Source organism: Notolepis coatsorum, assembly GCF_963971535.1.
Source record: "Notolepis coatsorum genome assembly, chromosome: 5".
In the NCBI taxonomy this organism is placed as follows: Eukaryota; Metazoa; Chordata; class Actinopteri; order Aulopiformes; family Paralepididae; genus Notolepis; species Notolepis coatsorum.
In genome coordinates, this window is record NC_140169.1 from 64757137 (window position 1) to 64780691 (window position 23555).

General features: G+C 40.7%; 1 protein-coding gene across 1 annotated transcript in view; it reads left to right on the forward strand.

Moving 5' to 3' along the window:
* Positions 1-406: 406 nt before the first annotated feature.
* Positions 407-23555, forward strand: part of esd (esterase D/formylglutathione hydrolase) — a 73256-nt gene continuing 50107 nt past the window's right edge. The window contains exons 1-3 of the mRNA XM_084313771.1: positions 407-480; positions 5393-5473; positions 6265-6353. Coding sequence (XP_084169897.1) covers positions 5406-5473; positions 6265-6353 — 157 coding nt within the window. The 5' untranslated portion in view covers positions 407-480; positions 5393-5405. The remainder of the gene's footprint in view (positions 481-5392; positions 5474-6264; positions 6354-23555) is intronic.

Sequence of the window (23555 nt, forward strand, 5' to 3'; positions counted from 1 at the left end):
ACTTGAGATTGTATAATATAGCATTGTATAGCAGTGTACATAAAGACCCAGTGCCTCATCCGTAGCTAACAGTGTATTGCACTATCACAGGACCTAGCATGTCCTACCATGCTCTGTAAATAACTCTACGATTTTTTAAAAATATTTTATACTTATCTATTTTTATCTAGCACAATCTCAGGAGCAAAACAGAAAAAGGCATTTCATATAAAAGTATTCTGTATTTTTGTATCACAACTAATAAAGAAACTTGAATTTGAAACTTGATACTAAAATTAGCAGGAGGTCGGATTTTCCTATTTCCCGCTGCAATGGAACGCGCTATTGACGTTCATGACGTCATCACGTTCGCTAGCACGTCGGACTCTGGACTCCAGCACACAGTTCATGACGTCATCACGTTCGCCAGCACGTTGGACTCTGGACTGCAGTACACGGCGTGAAACTTTCTTCTCCTGAAATACTGCAACTAAACAACAGGTGTGTCACGTCCGAGTAACCTTACTATTTGCACGCATTGTGTTAGTGTGCGGTAGATACGTTAGTGCTTTAACACCAGCAGGAAAGCAAAGCTGTAATGGCTGATTATTACTTAAGTTACATCATTGCCAGGAGCTATTTGCTAACCAATGGTTGAATGAATGACACCAGTGCAAAGATGCATCATGTTAAATTTTTAGTACCAGCCATTATAATAATAAACATGTGTACCACCATCACATGCACACACGCACACACACTCAAACATGATGTTAAAAGGCTGAAAGCAGCTGGTCGGCATTAGATTGCTAACTTAGCTAATACAGTGACAGCTGGGCGTGGATGATGGTGCATTCGGTCGGTCCTCGTCATGTCGGGAAAGTATTAACGTCATGGTGCCCAAGTGCGTCCTCCTTTTTATAGGATTCTATCACATTTGCATAACAATAGCGAATATTACGTACCTTGCGCCGTTTTCATTGGAGTTTTTTACAAATGAACGCTGTTTTATTTGTCCTATATATGCGGATATCATTTAAAAACTTAAATTGTACCATTTTGGTTCCCTTTAGACAACAAACATAATGCTAATGATGCACTTTAATTATGATAATTAGGTGGCCATTCACGGTCACTGTAGAGGTGACGTGAGGGCGCATTCATAGTTTAACGCTCCCATGTTCAGATCGCATTTTCATCACCTTTTACTGACCTGCTGACCTGTGAACTGTGAAAAAAGATCTTGGAAAATGGAGTTCTTTTGTTTGAACCTGTTTTCATCAGTTTAAATCAATGCTGCCATCTACTGTCAACTGGAAGGTAGTGTATACAGCGTTTGTCTACCATCTCATCTCAGGAGCAAACAACATCCCCATTTTATTTGTCTAACAAACAAAATATGAATCACAATCACTTGTCACATTAACATTTGAGAGTACATGTGTTTTCAACAAAAATATGACAAATTTAACACAACAGCCAGCACTTTTTAACATTTTATAAACAATATATAAAAAATATAATAAACATAACTTAGAACAATATCAACTATTTACAGCACACCATACATATTTATAAATTTTTTCATTCATACACTCCTCTTCTGCGGCTGTGGAGGGTACGGGAGGAGGTTGTGGGAGTCCGTGATGTTTCAGCCCGCTGCCGCTGTCGGTCTGCCCTGGCCAGAGCTCCTGCCTCGGCGCGGGCGGCGCGGTCCTCTGTCTCGTCGATGGCATCCGTCATCTCCTGGGCGGTGAGCAGGCGGGCCTTGGTGGTGTTCCTCCTGACCTTTCCAGATCTTCGGGTGAACTCTTGAGGCAGACCAGGACCGTGATGTGTTCCCTGGTTCCCTGGGCCTGCCTGTAGGCGTGCTTCGTCCCACGGGGCACAACGACCTTCCTCCGGTTGGAGTCCATCTGAAACCCTGTCTCGTCACAGTTGTAAATATGACAGGGTTTCTCCCTCAGCCCATGTTCCTCCAAGGTGGTGGTGAGGAGCTTGAAGTAGTCTTCTATGGCCCCCCTCTTGGCGCAGGCTGCCCTCCCACGGTCAATGGTGTCCGGGATCAGGCTGGACTTAGGGACCTCGAACAACGTGGCTGCCCGCCTCGCACTCCACCTGCCTGCTCTGACCTCTGCAATGGCCTGGTCCATGGCCTCCGGGGCCCACAGACGCACCTTCCTCTCCCTCTTCCGCATTTGCCGGATATTAGGCATGCTCTGCAAACACACAAAAATATTTTAAACAAGAAAGTAAAATAATATGAACTTTATTATTATTGTACGACTGACGAGTTTATTTTATTTTATTTATTTAGCACATTATTTAAAAAAAACAGTGCTAGGAGGGAACTTACTGTATGTGAGTGATTTATGATGAAATTAAATTAGATTTGAATTGTTTTTTGAATATGGATAAGGAGGTTGTTGACCTCAATGATGAATTTAGTTTATTGCTATGGTTTGTTGGATATGAGTGAAATTCTGATGAAAAGATGAAGAAGAAGATCTTGCCTATTGTTAATGAACTTGAATATGAATGAGCATGAAACCAAAATGATTATGCCGAAATATTACCAGACATGCAAACACACACACACAACCTTACCTTCACCCAGTTCAGCATGGCAGCCTCACACACACACACACACACACCTCCATTCACCTGTAGAGAAACAAACAAGCACACACACAAACCTACCGTGTCTGCTGTGCTGTCTCTGGACTTTGTCACTCTGTCTGTCTATGCTTCAGATGTTTTTTTATACAGAGATTGAGAGAGAGAGAGAGAAAACCAGTTCATTATTTTCCCCGCGACAATTATTGTTCTCCCTTCGATTATTTTCGCGCAACCTCAGTTCATCACTTCAGACAAACTTAGATCTCTTATTAAGATTACAAATGTACAACACATTTCGTCGGACAAAACACTGGCTATATATGCTAGCAACATAAACAAACGATCTGACTTCATCTTGGGGCGAGTGGGAGTTCATGTTTAAGGAACAGGATGCTACTTTTACTTGGGAAACAGCGTCGCCCCGAACACATTCGAACAATTATAACGTTGCAGTGGTACAAACGTTCACATCTAGTAGTCTTTAGATGACTAAATATAGATGAATAGTCATGAAATTTGATATATATACTCTAAAATAAGTATGATTTCATATCACCTACCTTTTGACGTCAAAATCTGGTGGGGCTGTGAGGAAAGATCCAGAATGCCGCGCATGATGGGGCGTGACCGAAGTTGGGTTTGGGCGTTCCCAGATAAAGAGGGTGACCGGGATTGGTTTACGTTCCGTTATATGACCAAATGGTAAAAAAAAAAAACTATCTTACTTATTTGGTCCTAAAAATGTACTTCAGGTTCAGTGTCTCCTCAACTATCTCTGTAAACCTTTGTTTGATCCCTGGGGACATCTCTGGGGGTTTCCTTAGGACCCTGGGGGTTTCATTAGGACCTCTGGTGGTTTTATTATGACCTCTGGGGGTTTCATTAGGACCTCTGGGGGTTTTATTATGACCTCTGGGGGTTTCATTAGGACCTCTGGGGGTTTCATTAGGACCTCTGGGGGTTTTATTATGACCTCTGGGGGTTTCATTAGGACCTCTGGGGGTTTCATTAGGACCTCTGGGGGTTTCATTAGGACCTCTGGGGTTTCATTCGGACCTCTGGGGGTTTTATTATGACCTCTGGGGGTTTCATTAGGACCTCTGGGGGTTTCATTAGGACCATGGGGGTTTCATTATGACCTCTGGGGGTTTCATTAGGACCTCTGGGGGTTTCATTAGGACCTCTGGGGGTTTTATTATGACCTCTGGGGGTTTCATTAGGACCATGGGGGTTTCATTAGGACCTCTGGGGGTTTTATTATGACCTCTGGGGGTTTCATTAGGACCTCTGGGGGTTTTATTATGACCTCTGGGGGTTTCATTATGACCTCTGGGGGTTTCATTAGGACCTCTGGGGGTTTCATTGGGACCTCTGGGGTTTTTATTAGGACCTCTGGGGGTTTCATTAGGACCTCTGGGGGTTTCATTAGGACCTCTGTGGGTTTCATTAGGACCTCTGGGGGTTTTATTATGACCTCTGGGGGTTTCATTAGGACCTCTGGGGGTTTCATTAGGACCTCTGGGGGTTTCATTAGGACTCCTGGGGGTTTCATTAGGACCTCTGGGGGTTTCATTAGGACTCCTGGGGGTTTCATTAGGACCTCTGGGGGTTTCATTAGGACCTCTGGGGGTTTCATTAGGACCTCTGGGGGTTTCATTAGGACCTCTGGGGGTTTCATTAGGACTCCTGGGGTTTCCGGACCCCAAGTTGAGAACCACTGTATTATTACATGCTGTGGTCCAAGCAGGTTCTACGCTAACGTTTCTGGACAGGTTGACAGGAATATTGCATGTCTTTCAATTTAGCCTAAATAAATCTGTAATAATGTAATCTTAAATGAACACGCCAACATTATGGGAAATGCTTACTGTCTTCTCCAGAGTCAGACAAGAAGACAGATACGGACCACTTACCTAGCTGTTGGCCAAAAACACCTCTCCCGGAGTTTCAAGCTAGGCTAACTGCGGACGGCTAAGTGGCGCAGTGGGCAAGGCGTTGCTTCCGGCTTGGCTGGTCGGCGTTGCTTCCGGCTTGGCTGGTCGTTCATACTAATACAATTGGCAGTGTTACGGGGTGGGAAAGCTGGTGGGTGGGGATCGGACGTTGTGGACAGCGACTCCTACAGGTCGGTTGGTGCGCCTGTACAGCAGAATCAGGAAGTATCGGGGGCAGCGTGAGCCTCCCACGCGTTACTCCTCGCCACTGAGAGATTGCGCTGTAGAGGTGAAAAGATGCGACAGGCTGCCTCCTCGTGTACCGGAGGGGACACGTGATGCAAGGCTTCGTCCACATTGCAGCCGACCAGTGGGAGGCATGGTCTAGCAACGTTCGAGACAGGGGAGGGAAGAATTGGAAATACGAAATTGGGATGGGAGAAAAATAGAAAACGGGGAGAAAAAAGTAGATAAAAAAAAAGCTAGGCTAACTGCTCTGTATCCACGTCCATTAATTTGTGCTAAGCTAGGTTAGCTACTGAATACACAGAGGAAATTGGTATGATCTTCTTGTCTGACTCTGGAGAAGACGGTAAGCACATTTCCCATAATCTTGGCGTGTTCCTAATCAGTCATAGACCAAATTTAGCAAATTTCCAGCACAAGTGAAATGTGAAAAAAAAGCAGAAATCCTGTGACTAAATGTAATGTACAATCTGAACTCAGTGCTTGCATTGATTTAGACTGCATGCATTGGAAAGAGTTCCTGTACTAATTGATAAGGAGGCCCGCTGCAACAAAAGGTGTGTGAAAGATTTTCTGTTGTGCAACAACTCATTGTTGCCATGACCGTGTTCTAGGAAGATAACCAGCATGGCCGTCACTCAAGTGTCAACCAACAAGTGTGCTGGAGGCTTTCAGAAGGTCTTTGAACATGACAGGTGAGAACACACACACACACACACACACACACACACACACACACACACACACACACACACACACACACACACACACACACACACACACACACACACACACACACCTAGTCTAGGGCCATATGGAATCCGCGATCCACTACAGAGATGTTAACAAGGAATTCTGAATTATTGCGGGATGGCGTGGAATTTGCTTAAATTATACATAAATCGGTTTTCATATAAATCAATCTTCACTACGACTTTAAAATGGTGACGTGGCACGGTCTACGGAGACGCAGAAATTACCGTTACCAAATCCATGATTCCGAGACAACTCACTCACTCACACACACACACACACACACACACACACACACACACACACACACACACACACACACACACACACACATACTGTATCATTTGGCTGTCCTAAAAAATTCAAAACTGACTTATATGGTTCTTCTGTGCAAATTGACATGGTCCTGTTTCATAAAAAAAAATCTACTTTCTTTTCCCTTTTAATACTGCTACATGGATTTATTTCTATTAGCTTAAACATTTACAGTATATATATTTAAAAAAAATATATATATATATTATTAAAAGAAAATCATGGACAATCCATACCTTTGCATAGAGCCATGATGGTACTTCTGTATACCTCTCCCAGCCTTATATTAATTTATCCTTACCATGCAATATAAATACATTAGTATTATATACTATATATTATTATAGCTTATATAGTATCTTATTGGATAATAAGCATCCATAATGATCATTGACTCTGTTTCTTTCCTCCTGTGAAGCACTGAGCTGAAATGTAAGATGAAGTTCGCAGTCTACCTGCCTCCCAAGGCTGAGGCCGACAAGTGTCCTGTGATGTACTGGCTGTCAGGTGAGTTCTCGGCTCAGTGCACAGCAGCAGGGCTGCAAATCAAATCAAATCAAATTTATTTATAGGGCCCGACAACACACGTTAATGTCCCCATGGGCCGTACAGATCTTCTTTAAACAAGTCAAGAAGAAAACATAACAATAAGTCAAGAACAGAACAAGAACACCATAAGGTCCAAACATTTTTAGATGAATACAAATAAATGAAAGAATGCAAGCACTCCCAGACATACCCCACGCGAAGGTAAGGAAAAACTCACTAAAACCTAACAATAGGGAAAAAAAGCTCCACAGGCAGTGTGGAGGAGAGAAACCTTAGAAGGGCCATTCAAGGGGGGATCTCCCTTCTTAGATGTTGGTGATAGTAGTGTTGCAGACGGACAGTTGGTAAGCATGCACTCATGTGTGTAGTGAAACACAGATGAGTGCATGCAATAGCAACTGTACATTTTGAAAAATTAAAGATAGAGCTAATAGCGATAGCAACTGAACATTTTGAAAGATTAAAGATAGAGCTGATAGCGAATCTATTTGATGCACGACATGAATTATAAAATAACTATAAAAGAAGGAAGGGTCGTCAATGTCACTGCGTTGCACGTAGGGATGGGTACCGAATGCAGTACTTTTAAGTGTATCGACCGAATCATGTCGGTACTACCGAGTACCGATTCACGATCCACCGGTGCCACATTTTGGTAATGCAAAAAAAAAGTCACATTTTTTACCACGAAACCTACGAAGTGTGCCGCACATTCACGACAACGTTCACACGCACAATACACACTTACCTAGGATTTGACTTGATTCAACAACAACAAAGCAGTCGGGCAATGGCATGCCGAAAACGGTTGCAAGTGTATGGAAGCAAATGAGTGACAGAAGTATTTGAATTTGATCAGACACCGAATTTATAGCATTGAAAATAATTACTTTGAAAACATGTATCTGAATTTTTTCAGACACCGAATTTATAGCATTGAAAATAATTACTTTGAAAACATGTATCTGAATTTTTTTCAGACACCGAATTTATAGCATTGAAAATAATTACTTTGAAAACATGTATCTGAATTTTTTTCAGACACCGAATTTATAGCATGGAAAATAATTACTTTGAAAACATGTATCTGAATTTTTTTTAGACACCGAATTTATAGCATTGAAAATAATTACTTTGAAAATCATGTATCTGAATTTTTTTTGCTCCGAATTTACCTATGTGAAATAAAATGTCAGTGTTTAAAATTCAATGTAAAAAATGCGAATGCATAATACAATTCGATGTAAAAAATTCGATGCATAATTGCGGTGTATAAAATTCAATGTAAAAATTCGATGCATAATTGCGGTGTATAGAATTCGATGTAAAAAAACATCATCCGGGCTACCCAGACAGGATAAGCAATCGAGCCTGGATGCAATCGAACGGACTTCTGGCCTATCACTACTGCACGGCTTTGTCAGTCATATGATCACACCAACCCGGGAGAAAGATGGCGGTATATATACATACTGTACGGTGGGGAGAGAATATATACATACGGTGGGGAGGAGACTGTACATTAGGAGGAGGGGGTGGGTGGGTGGGGGAGAAATATACATATGGTGGGGAGAGAATATATACATATGGTGGCGAGGAGACTGTACATTAGGAGGGGGTGGGTGGGAGAGAAATATACATATGGCGGGGAGAGAATATATACATACGGTGGGGAGGAGACTGTACATTAGGAGGGGGTGGGTGGGAGAGAAATATACAAGGATGGGGAGAGAATATATACATACGGTGGGGAGGAGACTGTACATTAGGAGGGGGTGGGTGGGTGGGAGAGAAATATACATATAATAGGTAAGTATCGATATTTAATTATTCATTAAAAATATATATATTTATTTTTTCTGTATAAGGAAGTTGCATTGTTCATTTCAATACCTGTAATAGTACAGTAGTCCACACACACACATGTGCATTCAGTTAACACTTTGGCTGCCATGGGTTAAATTCATTATCAACCGTAGGTTGCCGGCTCTATTTGTCTATAGAGAAAGTCCCCTTCTTTGCAGGGCTATAACTTTTTAAATTCTATTGCTACATTGCCATTATTAGGGCCCATTCAAAGTCCTATATGTATTGTTCATTGTGTAGCAACGTTAAACTTTTTCATTCACATATTCATAGTAAAGTATGGTCTAATGTATAAGTATGTTTTCATCTCTTTCTGCAGCTTTCTCCAGAACGTGATCTATAGCCCCAAATACATTATATTGATGATGCAATACAGTTTTATGGCAATCAGCGCGATATAAAAAATTCCAACTAGACGTACTTCTAGAAGTTACTACACGTCATCTGATGTTGACCGGATGGGCTAGGGGGCGTTTATAATTCCGTGGGCAGCGTTATACCAATCATCTAATGTGGGTCAAATGTTGATAATAGCAGTTAGTATCGAAGACGGTAACTTTACACGCTAAAACTCACCCCAGTCTCTGCGCGCCGTTGGGCGATCATCGTAGAGTAGACATTTTATCATTATGGGATGTAGATTTACCCGGTCCATCTCCAGCTTGTATAATGGTATATACGTCCAAATCATGTTGTTTATCGAGTTATTGGCAATCGATCGCTATGTAGTGTGTCGAGATCGAGTCCCGGGACCTATTAGCGAGTGCCCGGAAGTAATACGGCCGTCCAGCACAACCTCTACGGCACTTCCTGTTAAGCGATTGCGCCGATCGGCCACCAGATGGCGCTCCTGAACCGCCAGAGCGCTCAGTGGGTCCTCCTGGTGGATCTCAGGCCAGCGGAGGGGACATATGAATCCGATCCCAGATTTGTGAAATATTGATATTAAAGACGCTGTAAGGCGTCTTCGGCAACTTGAGCATGGCCGGGAATGACGTGTTTAGGCGTTTCCCGGCACCCAAAGTGTTAAGTTGGAATATGACTGTAATACAAACAGTTCAGTTTGTCAGGTACATGCAACACAGATTACAGTGTTTACATCTGTCTGCTTGAGAAAATACCATGTTCTGCAATAAAAATTATTGAAGTGAGATGAACAGACTGAACTTTATTTTATTAGATAAAACATGTTGACAAAGTTTTACTTTGCAATTGAAAAAAGGTAATAAATAAAATTTGAAAAAATCTCGCAATATATTTTGTATCGCGATACTATTGTGACGCAAGTATCGCGATAGTATCGTATCGTGAGGTCTCTGGCGATTCCCACCCCTAATGTTTGGAGTTAGAATTAGGCTAGTTCTGCTTTGCACCTAGTGATATTGTAGTGTTCAACTCATTGGGTGCCACCCTCTTTCCCCATCTGTACTCAATGGCGCCAGCGTTATTGACCATTTTAGCGATGTTTGCAGACTAGGGCTGCACGAAATAATCGAATTGCGATTTTCTCTGACAGATATTGCGATTTACATTTGCGATTATAATAATAAAAAAAAATTAAGCAGCCCCACAGAGGTTTATTGTAAAATGCGGCTTGCATCTGGCCTACGCGTGGGTCTGTTCGGGACACCGAGCCTGAGAATGTTTATTTTTACCTGGGAATAGATACTGGTACCCAACGGTACCTATTTTTCTGTACTTTACTCTCCCTCTCTGAAGTCTAAACTTCACAACACACACCTTGTGTTGTACTTTACCTCCATCTCCCAAACCGTTCCTACAACAATAACAACAACTTGCAAAGGAGATCTTGTATCTCAATGGGACTTCCTGGTTAAAATATATATATATTTTTTGTAAATAATAATTGCGATATTTTTTTTTTGCGATTAGCTAATTGCATCATTTCAAATTTCGATTTAAAATCGATTAATCATTCAGCCCTATTGCAGACCCATGGTGTGTTCTGTATTATAGCCAGTGTTGGGACTAACGCCGTTACTTTTGGCGGTGTGGTCATGTCAGTGATGTCAGTTTTTATGAATGAACATTGTATGGTCCGTTTTGTGTTTGTTTTATGTTAGGACTACGGGTGGAAATTAGCCCTGTGCAATTCCCGGCATATTTACGTCCTTATCATGCTGTGATGTTATGCATACACTCATGTAAATTATGTTCATTAATTTGCATTGTCCTTAATAAACAAATCTTAATCTTAATCTTACTGTGTTGTGATGTCACGTTTTGTATGATGCATGTTTTAAGCATCACACTCCCCCACCCCCCTACAAGGACCACAATGGAAATAAGCTCTGAGCTTTTTTGTGTTCATCCTTGGCAGTATATCCCGACTGTGCTCTTCTGTCACATGTTTATTTTTTATATTGTCAAATAAAGTCATTCATTCATTCAGTCATTCATACTCTAACGTATTACTTTTGAAATTCAGTAACGCTGTTACCGTTACTGAATGGTTTGTTACTGCGTTATTTTTATGTAGATTGGTAGCGAGCGATAGTGATCCAGCGCAGTCCTCCTGACTCCTGTCTGTGTGTCACCTCACCTGCGGGACACGCTGTGCTGGGGGCGTGTTTTGTTTACTATAGACTTGATTCTCACTATTTCTCTTTTGTCGAGCACAAAGAAAAGAACGTTTTAGTTAAATGTCATTTGTGTTTTGGCTCAAAGATGCTATCTACTGCCCATGCTTCAACGAAGCTAGTAGCTGCTGAGTCTAACGTTAACAGGACTCATCCGAAGCCAGTAAGCCACTCGCTTTCGGGGATCTAGTTAGCATCACCAGGCGGAACACGGCAAATGGGACGGAACACGTCACGTTTTTTCCAACTACTTGGAGAGAGAATATACAAAATGGAAATGAGCTAAAGAAAATGTTTGAGGGGCTGCACTAACGTTACATCTCGACCACTGCAGACTTTGGTGAGTTCAGTGATGTGAATGCAAAGTTGATCAACAGATTTTGACTGTAAGAATCTGCAAGGGAATCTCATCAATACTAATCAAACAATATAAATATAGTCCTTTCATGCACAATTGATATCCTAACTATTCTAACATTGCAATGCACGATTGATATCTTAAACAACGTTGCAAGACGGTTATAATGAAACGCTCCGCCGGCGGCGACATCAAGGCTGTTCCTTCAACCTAATGCACGGTGCATTTCTTATTATGTCGGGACTCGGGACAACATTTGTGTTTGTGTCAAATTTGTGTTTGTATAGACCACATTGCTTAGCAGAGTTCAGTGATGTGAATGGAAACTGTCAAGTTGATCAACAGATTTTGAGTATCTGTAAGGGCATTAACACTTTCAGAGCCCAAGCTTAATCTTGATTTACCGCTTGAATGCCCACCATCCACTTCAATGTTAGCGTTAATAACGCCTAATCTATGTTTTAAATTATGGCTATGTGTCTAATCTGCCCGTCGTTTATCAATGACTCATTTTCCAGTCAACATTGTCGAAGCGGATTGTTTTTTTATCGGTTCATTTTCGTTTCATAGCATTTTGAAAAGCCCTAGTTTTTAAGGAAAATATAAATATTCCATGATAATCGCCCTTTACTGGAATATTCTAGAATACACAAAAACGTTGTAATTTTTCGGCCTATTTATGAATAGTTTTCAAATAAACGCTAGATTATCGATAGTATATGTGTATGTATGCACGCTATATAGGCGATCTGAAAAATCGATTCTCTGATTTCCTCAAAGCGATCGCCCACACACACACAAACACACACATAGGGCGAACGCTGAAATCTCAGCGAATACAACTCTGATTATCCCAAGACTTGTAAAATAGATTCCTTACCTCAGATCAGATGTTCTCCAAAAAGATCATTCCAATTCCTGATCGCCATTCCAAAAATCTATCGCTTTTATTGATCCAACGCTACATACTGTATATGTATTCCACGCTGTTCTGAGGGTCCACAATGAATCCGATCGGCTCGGGTTACATGCCTGAGAAGTACAATGTGGATTCCGGATTTTTCTTTTCTCATCCATTTTCATTGAGTCCATTCCAAAAGGGTGCATTACCATCTGGGAGACGATAGGGGGCGGTTTTTTCACATCTGAGCTCCTACAGGGGCTGCATACCAATGGGAGACTCGGTTGATGAAATATGAATTCAGATCGCTAATAAAAAAATAAAACGATAAACGTCGTGGGCATTCAGGCATTGGGCTGATAAAACGTGTTATGACGTTTTGGGCATTGAAAGTGTTAACACTTTGGCTGCCGGAAAACGCCTAAACACGTCATTCCCGGCCATGCTCAAGTTGCCGAAGACGCTTTACAGCGTCTTTAATATCAATATTTCAAAAATCTTGGTAACGGATTCATATTTCCCCTCCGCTGGCCTGAGATCCACCAGGAGGACCCACTGAGCTCTCTGGCGGTTCAGGAGCGCCATCTGGTGGCCAATCGGCGCAATCGCTTAACAGGAAGTGCTATGGAGATTGTGCTGGTCGGCCGTATTACTTCCGGGCACTAGCTATAGGTTCCGGGACTCGATCTTGACACACTACATAGCGATCGATTGCCAATAACTCGATAAACAACATGATTTGGACGTATATACCATTATACAAGCTGGAGATGGACCGGGTAAATCGACATCCCATAATGGTAAAATTTCTACTCTACGATGATCGCCCAACGGCGCGCGGAGACTGGGGTGAGTTTTAGCGTGTAAAGTTACCGTCTTCGATACTAACTGCTATTATCAACATTTGACCCACATTAGATGATTGGTATAACGCTGCCCACGGAATTATAAACGCCCCCTCGCCCATCCGGTCAACATCAGATGACGTGTAGTAACTTCTAGAAGTACGTCTAGTTGGAATTTTTTATATCGCGCTGATTGCCATAAAACTGTATTGCATCATCAATATAATGTATTTGGGGCTATAGATCACGTTCTGGAGAAAGCTGCAGAAAGAGATGAAAACATACTTATACATTAGACCATACTTTACTATGAATATGTGAATGAAAAAGTTTAACGTTGCTACACAATGAACAATACATATAGGACTTTGAATGGGCCCTAATAATGGCAATGTAGCAATAGAATTTAAAAAGTTATAGCCCTGCAAAGAAGGGGACTTTCTCTATAGACAAATAGAGCCGGCAACCTACGGTTGATAATGAATTTAACCCATGGCAGCCAAAGTGTTAATGAGAGCAATCATTTTTTATTTTTTTTAAATAACTAAATAGTTACTTTTCACAGTAACGCATTACTTTTGAGTGTAAGTAACTAGTAAAGTAACCGAGTTACTTTTGAAATGAAGTAACTAGTAAAGTAACTGAGTTACTATTTTTCAGTAACTAGCACAACACTGATTATAGCTATGGAGACAATAGTATGGCTCATTTGACAGGCATTGTTCATAGTCCATCACTGACTAATCAGTTAATTTCTACATACTGTAGTTTGTGCGCTATTACACGCTAAACATCACCCCTTTCCAAAATAATCTTTTTTCATAGATGGCGAGATATGACGCGTTATATGTAGGGATGGGTACCTTTCACATTTGAACCGATACGGTACCGGTACCTGTGAATCGATACCGGTACCCAACGGTACCTTTTTTCGGTACTTTAGTCTCAAACATTTTTATTTACCTACCTCAGTTGTGAAAAAAATAATCCAAACTTCAAATAACTACAATTTCGACCGTTTTCGGCTTGCCATTGCTCCGACTGCTTTGTTGTTGAATCAAGTCAAATCCTAGGTAAGCATATATTGTGCTTGTGAACGTTGACATGAAAAGAAAAAAGCAAAAAAAAAAAAATATATATATATTATTATTCCCCCCCCCCCCCCCCCGGTATCTCACTTGAATCGATACTCGGTAGTACCGCCGTGTTTCGGTTCGGTACCTCAAAAGTACCGAATTCGGTACCCATCCCTAGTTATATACAATATGCCCAAATCGTTCTGGTTGATCGCCTGAAACCCCAAATACTTCCAAATCAAAGGTATATACCAGGGGTCGGCAACCTTTTTGACATGCAGTGCCAGTTTGAAATGCTCTTGTTAACTAGTGTGCCATATCAACAATATTCCATCCATACAGTAGGCTACATGCATCGTAACAGCATTTTAAAGACACATTTTTATCTCATAATCAGGTATTTTTAATGATCATTTTTACATTATTATTATATTATTATTAACCATATTATCATTATGGTTGTATCCTAGGGTGACCATATTTTGATTTCCAAAAATGCTGGCTCCAGCCTCGAGATACATAACCCTAAATCTGAATTGGGGGAAACGAAGCGACGGAGACAAGCGGCTACACACATACATGAGATGACCATTTCACTCGCATTTGCCTATTCATTTTAATTTTGAGCGAAACATAGACGGAAAAAAAGAGGAATCCGACGAGGGGGATTCGCAAGCCTCATCTAACGGGGTGTCGCAAGGTTTAACTGAGGCGGCTAACGTTAACATGACAGCACTCACGTTACCAGGCTAATGTCGAGCAGCCGTACTGTATTGTACCCATTCTGCAATCTGTTAATAAAGTTTTCAATCAGACATGACGTAGCTCACGTTACCAAGCAATCGTGCACAAAGTTCAGCACCACATACATGGCCCGACACTTGCACACGCACACACACACACACGCACACGCACGCACACACACACACACACACACACACACACACACACACACACACACACACACACACACACACACAAAGCACAGGCACCTAGAGAGAGTTAGAGTCTTTATGGACAGATCTCCAATAAAATAAGGTTGTTTCTCAGTCTCTAAAAACACACCAATCCCAGGTAAGTGCATACATGTGCGCATGCATGAACATGCCACTTATTGCGCGTATGCTCTATACCAGACCTGGGCATTGTACGGCCCGGATTATTCTGACCAGCCCGCGAAAGATTACATAATTAATTTTTATATATATATATATATATATATATATATATATATATATATTTTTTTTTTTTACTTTTTTCTTTTCGTGTCAACGTTCACACGCACAATATACTTTTACCTAGGATTTGACTTGATTCAACAACAAAGCAGTCGGGGCAAAGCGAAAACGGTCGAAAGTATGGTTATTTGAAGTTTGGATTTTTTTTTCACAACTGAGGTAGGTAGATTACATTTTTTTAGACTAAAGTACAGAAAAAAGGTACCGTTGGGTACCGGTATCGATTCACAGGTACCTGTACCGTATCGGTTCAAATGTGAACGGTACCCATCCCTACTGAACACACAACTGCAGGGCAAGGGCATTTTTGCTCATGAAATGCATAGCCATGTGAAAGCCTTCATGACAAAGTTGCAATTAATTTCAAGGCAGCTAGGCAGCAACAATCTCAAACACATGAAAACCCTGAAAGAAGTCAAACCATCAGCTGATCACCGGCACAGGTACTCATCCATGTTGGGAGCACTGCATGATGAATTTTCAAGGTGTTTTCAAGATTTCAAAAAGGTTGAGGATGAAATGCAGCTGGTTTCCTCTCCCTTTACCTGCAGTGTTGATAGTTGTTCAGCTTGAACTCATTGACCTGCAGTCTGATTCGGCCCCCTGGGAAAAATAATTGCCCACCCCTGCTCTATACAGTATATGCACATTCAAGTTCATGTTCACATAATAACAAAATAAACAGCTTCCTACTAGTCAGTGTGATGTGATCCCTGTTTTGCTTTGTCCCCAAATCGTCTTATGAACTCCGAAACATGTCCAAAACAGTCTTCCCTGTACCTTGCAGTCGGAGATTGAGCTTGTTGCCGTGTCGCGTAATATCCGTGAGAAACATCAGTTTCACAACCCACTTCACTTCTCGTCCTCGAGTTCTGGGTAATCTTGGCCTTTTTTTTTTTTATCAAAGCAGCCGACAAACTTTTCCACAGCGTAGCCACCTAACCGTGGAGTAGAGCGGGACATCTTTGTATGCAAGCTTTGTATTTCCTCGAGCAGTTAACTATGAAGTTAACAATCGTTGCCACCGTAGCCATAACCTCATTAAGAACATTTTCCAAACATAAAGCACACATAAAGCTCATTTACCTTAGCTTTCTTAGCTAGCGGGGTTGCCATCATGACATCTACAACTATGCAGAACGCAATTGTGTATGATTACAATGGGAAATGCGAGCGGGAGGCCCCACACACCTCAATCAAACTAAATAAAAAAAGTGTAGCCTGACATGTCATAGGGGTGTGCAAAAGAGTCGACTTACAAAAAATAACCTGTGGGAGGATTTCAACAAGATAAATGCGGCAACAGTCCAGTGCAAAATATTAAAAGTGAAGTAAGAAAAAATAAAAAAAAATATTTTTTTTAATGGGTGCTGCATGCCAATCGAAATGCTCCCGCGTGCCAATGGCGGCACGCATGCCTAGGGTTGCCGACCCCTGGTATATACCATCATCAAGGGGGGGGGGTCGTTTTAACTAGAAACTGCAATCGTGTTTGTCGAGCATGTTTTACGTCCGGTAAAACACGACACTGATTGGTACAGAAGCATGTTTTATGTAAAAAAAAATACCAGCAGGTTACCTAAAATAGACCTTACCTCAGTCAGAAAGTACTCCAAAATTTATAAATCCCAGTCGATCCCATGGCGATCGCAATTACTTGTGTATATTTGGCATGGCTACCATACGGGAAAGAATAGCTCTGATGCACCAAATCTTCCACCGATTGCTATGTTGTGATCCACTCCTAGCCGGAAACAGCCGGTGGTAAACTCTGTACTGGGGACAAGCGATATCCCCAGTTCAAAAGGTAGGCGATACTGCCACCTGGTGAGATTCGATCGTCATTGCAATTCCAACGTAGGCAGATGAGCCAGGGAGACCTAGAGAGCTCCGGCTGAGTGTATAGAATGGGGATCAAAGGGAAAATATCAAAGGATCAAAATCTGAGTATACTCAGGTTTTGGCGCTCAACGCATGGCGGCGAAACCGGACTATACTCGGGTATGGCGCCCAATGAGTTAAGACCAAGTAAACACATCACCCATTGTGATTCCAGAGTACCTCTCTCACTTCACGGATTTGGAGGATTTTACCCATTTCACTAAAATGCCATCATCTAGGTGCATTTATTTTCCTGCAAAGTTTTTATATTTTCCCTTGAAATGTTGCTCTATTGTGTCTAAAAAGGAAACTTTTTTCTGTATTGCATCACATTGGAACAACTTTCAGAAAACAATAGAATAGAAATACTTTTATTATCCCGAGGGAAATTTGACACTGCAAATCGCTCACATTAAACATTTAGACAGAACAAGTCACGAATAAGAATAACAAAACGAATTGCCTAAGAATAGAATAAAATAAAATTGAATACAAATTGAATAAAATATACAGTAAATAAATACAGTAAAAATATAAGTCTATAATAAGTCTACAGTAGGTATAATATTGCACAGTGCTGTTTCAAAAGTAAGAGTCCAGGAAGATGGTAACTGTTACTCTGTGCTCAGTGATGCAGTGAGGCACAGTGACACATAAGATGTTAGCATGCAGGGGAGGAAACAAACTTTTTAGACTGGGTCAATTTTCAGAAAATCATAACCCTGAAGGCATTTCGTGTTAATTTTGGTACATAACATTTCTAGGGGTATTAAGGGGTGCTGAATCCAAATCTGCTGTATACCAAGCTCAAAAATGTCAAATAAGGCCTCAAAATTGAGAAGTCCAACATGGCCACCAGCGCCAGGCTGAAATCTATTTAAGTGCATATCTTTTTGACTAAACAAGGTAGAAACATGAATGAAATGTGTTTTTATATGTTTGCATACATGAGGAATTTAAAATCATATCCTGATTTTAGATCAGTTGAGAAAATGTTACTTGAAACTCATATTTATAGCAGAAACGGTGGTCGTTATTGATGCATAACTCATCAACCAAATAAGAAAGAAAAGCAGGATGATCCCAGGCCATGGATTTATTCATCAAACTCTTTTCTCTTGAATTTTTTTAATCAACATGCCATTTATGCAAATGAGATAGTCCTTAATATGCGTACAGTAGCTTAGGTACAGTCATTTATTGTCAGTCATCAATCGTATTCAGGCAGGTGTTGCAGGTGTCTTGCAGTTGCATGATTCATCCAATGCTGAATATAATAGAATAGATTATAATATAATAAAATAAAAAGATTATTTTACCATATCAATATACCGTACTTTTCGGACTATAAGCCGCAGCTTTTTTCCCCATTTTTCGACCCTGCGGCTTATATAACGGTGCGGCTTATATGTGGACAAAACCCAAAAATCTAAATATTGCTTTTTTTTACTGCATTGAAATGTTATTTATCTGTTCCCTTATCTGCTAAACTTAATACAACTTGTAAATGAGTTAATGTTATTTGTCCGACAGTATTGTGTCCCAATGGGAGTCATTCTCTGTAGAGGTGGGAACTTAAAGCTCAATATAAGAACGGCCATGCACCACCACTCACAGAATCGAGAAAGAGCAATCAATCTGTCAATCCTTTCCGTGTCCGGGCCGGGTGAGGTTTCCCGTGTTGAGTAAAATTAAGCCGCAGGCTCCACTCCTTACATATGGTAATTAAACATTAAAACACATGCGGCTTATAGTCCAGTGCAGCTTATATATCAGGGCTGTACAGTGCGATGATCTCGTCGCAAATTGCCCCTTAATTTGGCCGTTGCGAGTTGGAAATATTATTTGGGAGCAACGTTGCGAGTTGTGATTTCAACCCTTCATTCGCATTTCACTCCTAAATTAATCCATACAAATTGGATACATTTTTTAAAAAACATTAGCATACAACCAGGGCTGTACAGTGCGACACAATGTCGTGGTGCTATGAAAGAATCTGTCGGCAATGAATGAACTTACTGCGATCACCGATAGCCTGAGTGAAAAAAAAGATTTGCGTGTAGAGTGAATCTGGGTCACGCTATATACAGTACCTGGTACTTGTAGTCTATCGTGCGATTAAAGACCATGTCCCTATCTGCGTAGTCTATACATCCAACACCAAATCCCATAATTCCTAGCAAAACGAAACTGAATGTGGGCTCTCTTCCTTTCAATATGGGCTATTGCATCGCCAAAGAAGCACCTCATTTCAATACATTTAAGACGCAAAAAAGAACAACGGAGTGGATATCAGTCCATCTTATGACAAACACGTCCGATGTGGAGAGATGATAAGATGATGATGATTGACGTGATGATGTGATGATTGATTGACGGGGACACAGACACTTCTAACGTTCACGTTCAGCTATGCATTAGGTGAGTAGTCCTACCGTAAGAGCCTCATACGGGTCAATTAAACCTTTTTGATTAGTCTTTCCTTCCAGCTAAGTTGGACTGAACATTTCACTGTCAAAAGCGCAAATGTAAATAAGGTTGCGTCGCAACACGGTTTTCAAAATAAAGGTCACATATACAAATACCTCTCAATTCTTATTAAAAAAAGTCCCGGATATACATAAACATTAATTGGCATAGATCTCTATAAACGGCCCAACACATTGATCACTTTAGGCACACACTGAAACCAGTAACATCACAAATATGAAGCAGGTAATTACCCATACAAATAAACCTTTCATGGGGTTATTTACAATAATAATTCATTTGATTTCTAAAGCACTTTTCATTGTGAAACAAATGTATGCAGAGTTTCTTTTCCTCCTGATTAATGCAATGGTGTGTGTGTTGTGGTGATCTCATTCAAGGAGCACTACACAAGCGCGCGCACACACACACACACACACAGTTTGTTGTTTTTGTTCTATTAGTGATTTACACACTTTCTCAGTTGGTTCATTATAAAAGATACAAACCTGAAAACAAACGCACTTAAATGTTAAATAAAAGGACCACAGTAATGAGGCAGGAGGAACATATTTTTTTTAATAATGGTAAAATTGTTATTTAAAAATGTGCCCCTAAAAATTTTTTTTTGCCCCTAAATTTCTCATTTAGGGGCAAGTGTGCCCCTAGTGAAAAAGCTTAGCGTACAGCCCTGTATGTACACATCATTCAATTTAGCTGCTGCGGCTTATATTCAGGTGCGGCTTATAGTGCGAAAAGTACGGTAAGTGAATGTTCAAGTTTCTTTATTAGTTGTCATACAGAATACAGAATACTTTGCATGAAATGTTTCTTTCTGTGTTGCTCCTGAGTGTGCTAGATAATAATTAACAAGATAGTATAAAATAAGTATAATAAGTATAAAATAGAAAGTCAAGAAGTCAAGTACGTAAACAAGTGTAAACAACAAAATTGTTCAGTGTATCTACTGTATATTTTTTTTCATTTCAAACCTTTATTTATACTCGTGAAAGCACTGAGGTTTCCCTCATTTACAGTGATGACGAGTTAACAAAGGACACAAATATCATAACAGTTAATAATTACAATGAATTACAATTACTACAATGATGGATTAAAAACAATTACATGATTCAGTACATGGGTCAAGTGCAATGCCTTTAAACTCCATGAATGACGGGAATGTTCCGAGCTTTAGAGTCTTTTGCAGGGTATTCCATGTGTATGGAGCATCGTAGGAGAAGGCAGATTTTCCAAGCTCAGACCGAACTCGAGGCACCCTGAGCACAAGCCGATCATTCGAACGAGTTTGGTAGGTGACAGCACTCCAGACCAACAAAGATGTAATATAAGGTGGAAGTTTGCCAATAATTGCTTTGTAGATAAAAAGATACCCATGATAACTACGTCGCAACGAGAGAGATGGCCAGCCTACCCTCTCATAGAAAAGACAATGGTGAGTATCATATTTGTCACCCGTAATAAATCTTAGGGCGGAGTGGTAGGCAGAATCCAAAGGCCTTAATGTAGACGCAGACGCATGCCTGTAAATGACATCACCATAGTCCAATATTGACAAAAAAACAGCCTGTATAATTCTTTTCCTACAGAACATAGGAAAACTAGCGCGGTTACGGTACAAGAAACCAATCTTTTGCCGTAATTTTGTAGCTAGGTTATCTATATGGAATTTAAAAGAAAGTTTATCATCCAGCCATATACCAAGATATTTATACTCACTAACTCTTTCAATATACAAACCATTTGCTGTTGTTAGGTGTAGCATGTCATAATCTATAACCCTGGCTCTAGAAAACATCATAGACTTGGTTTTACTAGCATTAAGCACTAACTTGAGCTTAGCTAGAGCATTTTGGAGAGTGTCAAACGCAAGCTGCAGGTTCACAATAGCTTCCTGAACAGTATCCGCAATGCAGTAGACAACTGTATCATCCGCATAAAGATGAGCCTGACAACCTGCTAGTGCTGAAAGACTAGAAACAATATCATTAATATAGATTGTAAAGAGGACCGGCCCCAATACCGAACCCTGTGGTACACCCTTAGACAATGGCAGGAAATCAGATTGAAAGTTACCTGAATTCACAGATTGACACCTTGAAGATAAATAGTCCTGAAACCAAGCACAAGCGGCTTTATCCAGGCCAATGCTAGCTAGACTATTCAAAAGCAAGTGATGGTCTACTGTATCAAACGCCTTTGAGAGGTCTACAAAGAGAACTGCACAATGCTTCCCATTGTCCAGGGCTGAAATAATGTCATTAGTGACCAAAGTAACAGCTGTAATAGTACTATGATTTGCTCTGAAACCTGATTGGTGAGTACTTAGCACTGAGCAACTTGAGAAAAAGGTTTTTAATTGGTTGTTTACCAAGGTCTCCAGTGCTTTGGCTAGGCATGATAGTTTGGAGATAGGACGATAGTTATCCATCTTATCCCTATCCCCCCCTTTATGCAAGGGGAGCACCTTGGCAGATTTCCACACTTGCGGGACTATGCCAGATGCAATAGAAAGGTTAAAGATGTGTGACAATGGCTCACAAATGACAGGGGCTGCCAGTTTTATAAAAAAAAATAGTCTAAATTGTCCACACCAGTAGAACACTTAGGGTCTATGGATTGCAAGATATTGAGAGTTTCACTAGATGAAAATGGCTGGAAGGAAAATGTAGGTACACATGAGGCATGATCGAAGATTGGGCTAGGGTCAGCGTCAATGTCCAGTGGAGCCAGCCCAGTAGACAACCTGTCAAATAAGGACCCAGCCTCAATGAAGTGTTTATTGAAAGCAAGACAAATTTCCTGAGGATCCGAGATTTTACAATCCGCCACATTAATACACAATGGCAATGTAGCAGTGTTATTTTTTGACAGGTTTACTGCACCCAAGAATTTAGCTGGGTTAGAGTAGGAATTCGAGACTAAGTCTAAAAAGTAATCAGATTTAGCCTTCCTCACAGCTGCAGTAGTTCTATTTCTAAGTTGTCTGAAGGAAAGCCAGTCTTGCGTATCCCCAGTGCGTCTAGCACGTGACCACGCAGAGTTCCGCTCAGAAAATAATGCTGACAGCTCACTTGAGAACCACGGTGCCACCCTATCCTTAATCCTAGTCCTTTTATAAGGAGCATGTTTATCTACAAAGCAATTAAATGTCTTTATAAAAGAATCCAGTGCAGTTTGCACATTATCAGACCCTGCTAAACATAGACTATTATTAGTAGCAATGTCCTCCAAAAAGGTTTGGGGGTTAAAGATTTTAAGATTTCTCCTTTGAACAATACGCGGTCTTGATTTCAGCAGCTTTGTGGATCTAACACAGACCGTAGGACAATGATCACTAATGCCTAAATCAAAAACACCACTAGCAGAGATCCTGTCACATCTGTTAGAAAATATCAAGTCAATGAGAGTGGATTTAGCATGATCTTTAGGGTTTGGTCTAGTGCTCTCAGTAATCAACTGAGTAAGGCAGAGGTTACCACTCACCTCCTTCAGGTAACTAGAAGCAGCATTTCGCCAGTCCAAGTTAAAATCACCCAGCACTAGCATCTCTGAATTAGAATATAATGACAGTATATCCATAATTTTATCAGTAGCACTAGCCTCAGCTTTGGGAGGCCTATAGACACCAATCAAAACTAAAGAGTTACAAGGCCCCAAATCAACCTTCAGCACAAGTAATTCGAAACACTTTGGAACTGTGATGGTATTCAATACTGAAACAGACAAACAGGATTTTACATACATTGCAACACCGTGCTGTAAAGCTGCAGATGAGTCATTGTCAGATTTTTTTAACCAGGTTTCCGATAAAACCAGAACATCAGGATCAGCCTGAGATACTAAAATGTTCAGATGGTCTAACTTATGTTGTTGAAGGAGGCTTCGTATGTTTAAATGGATTA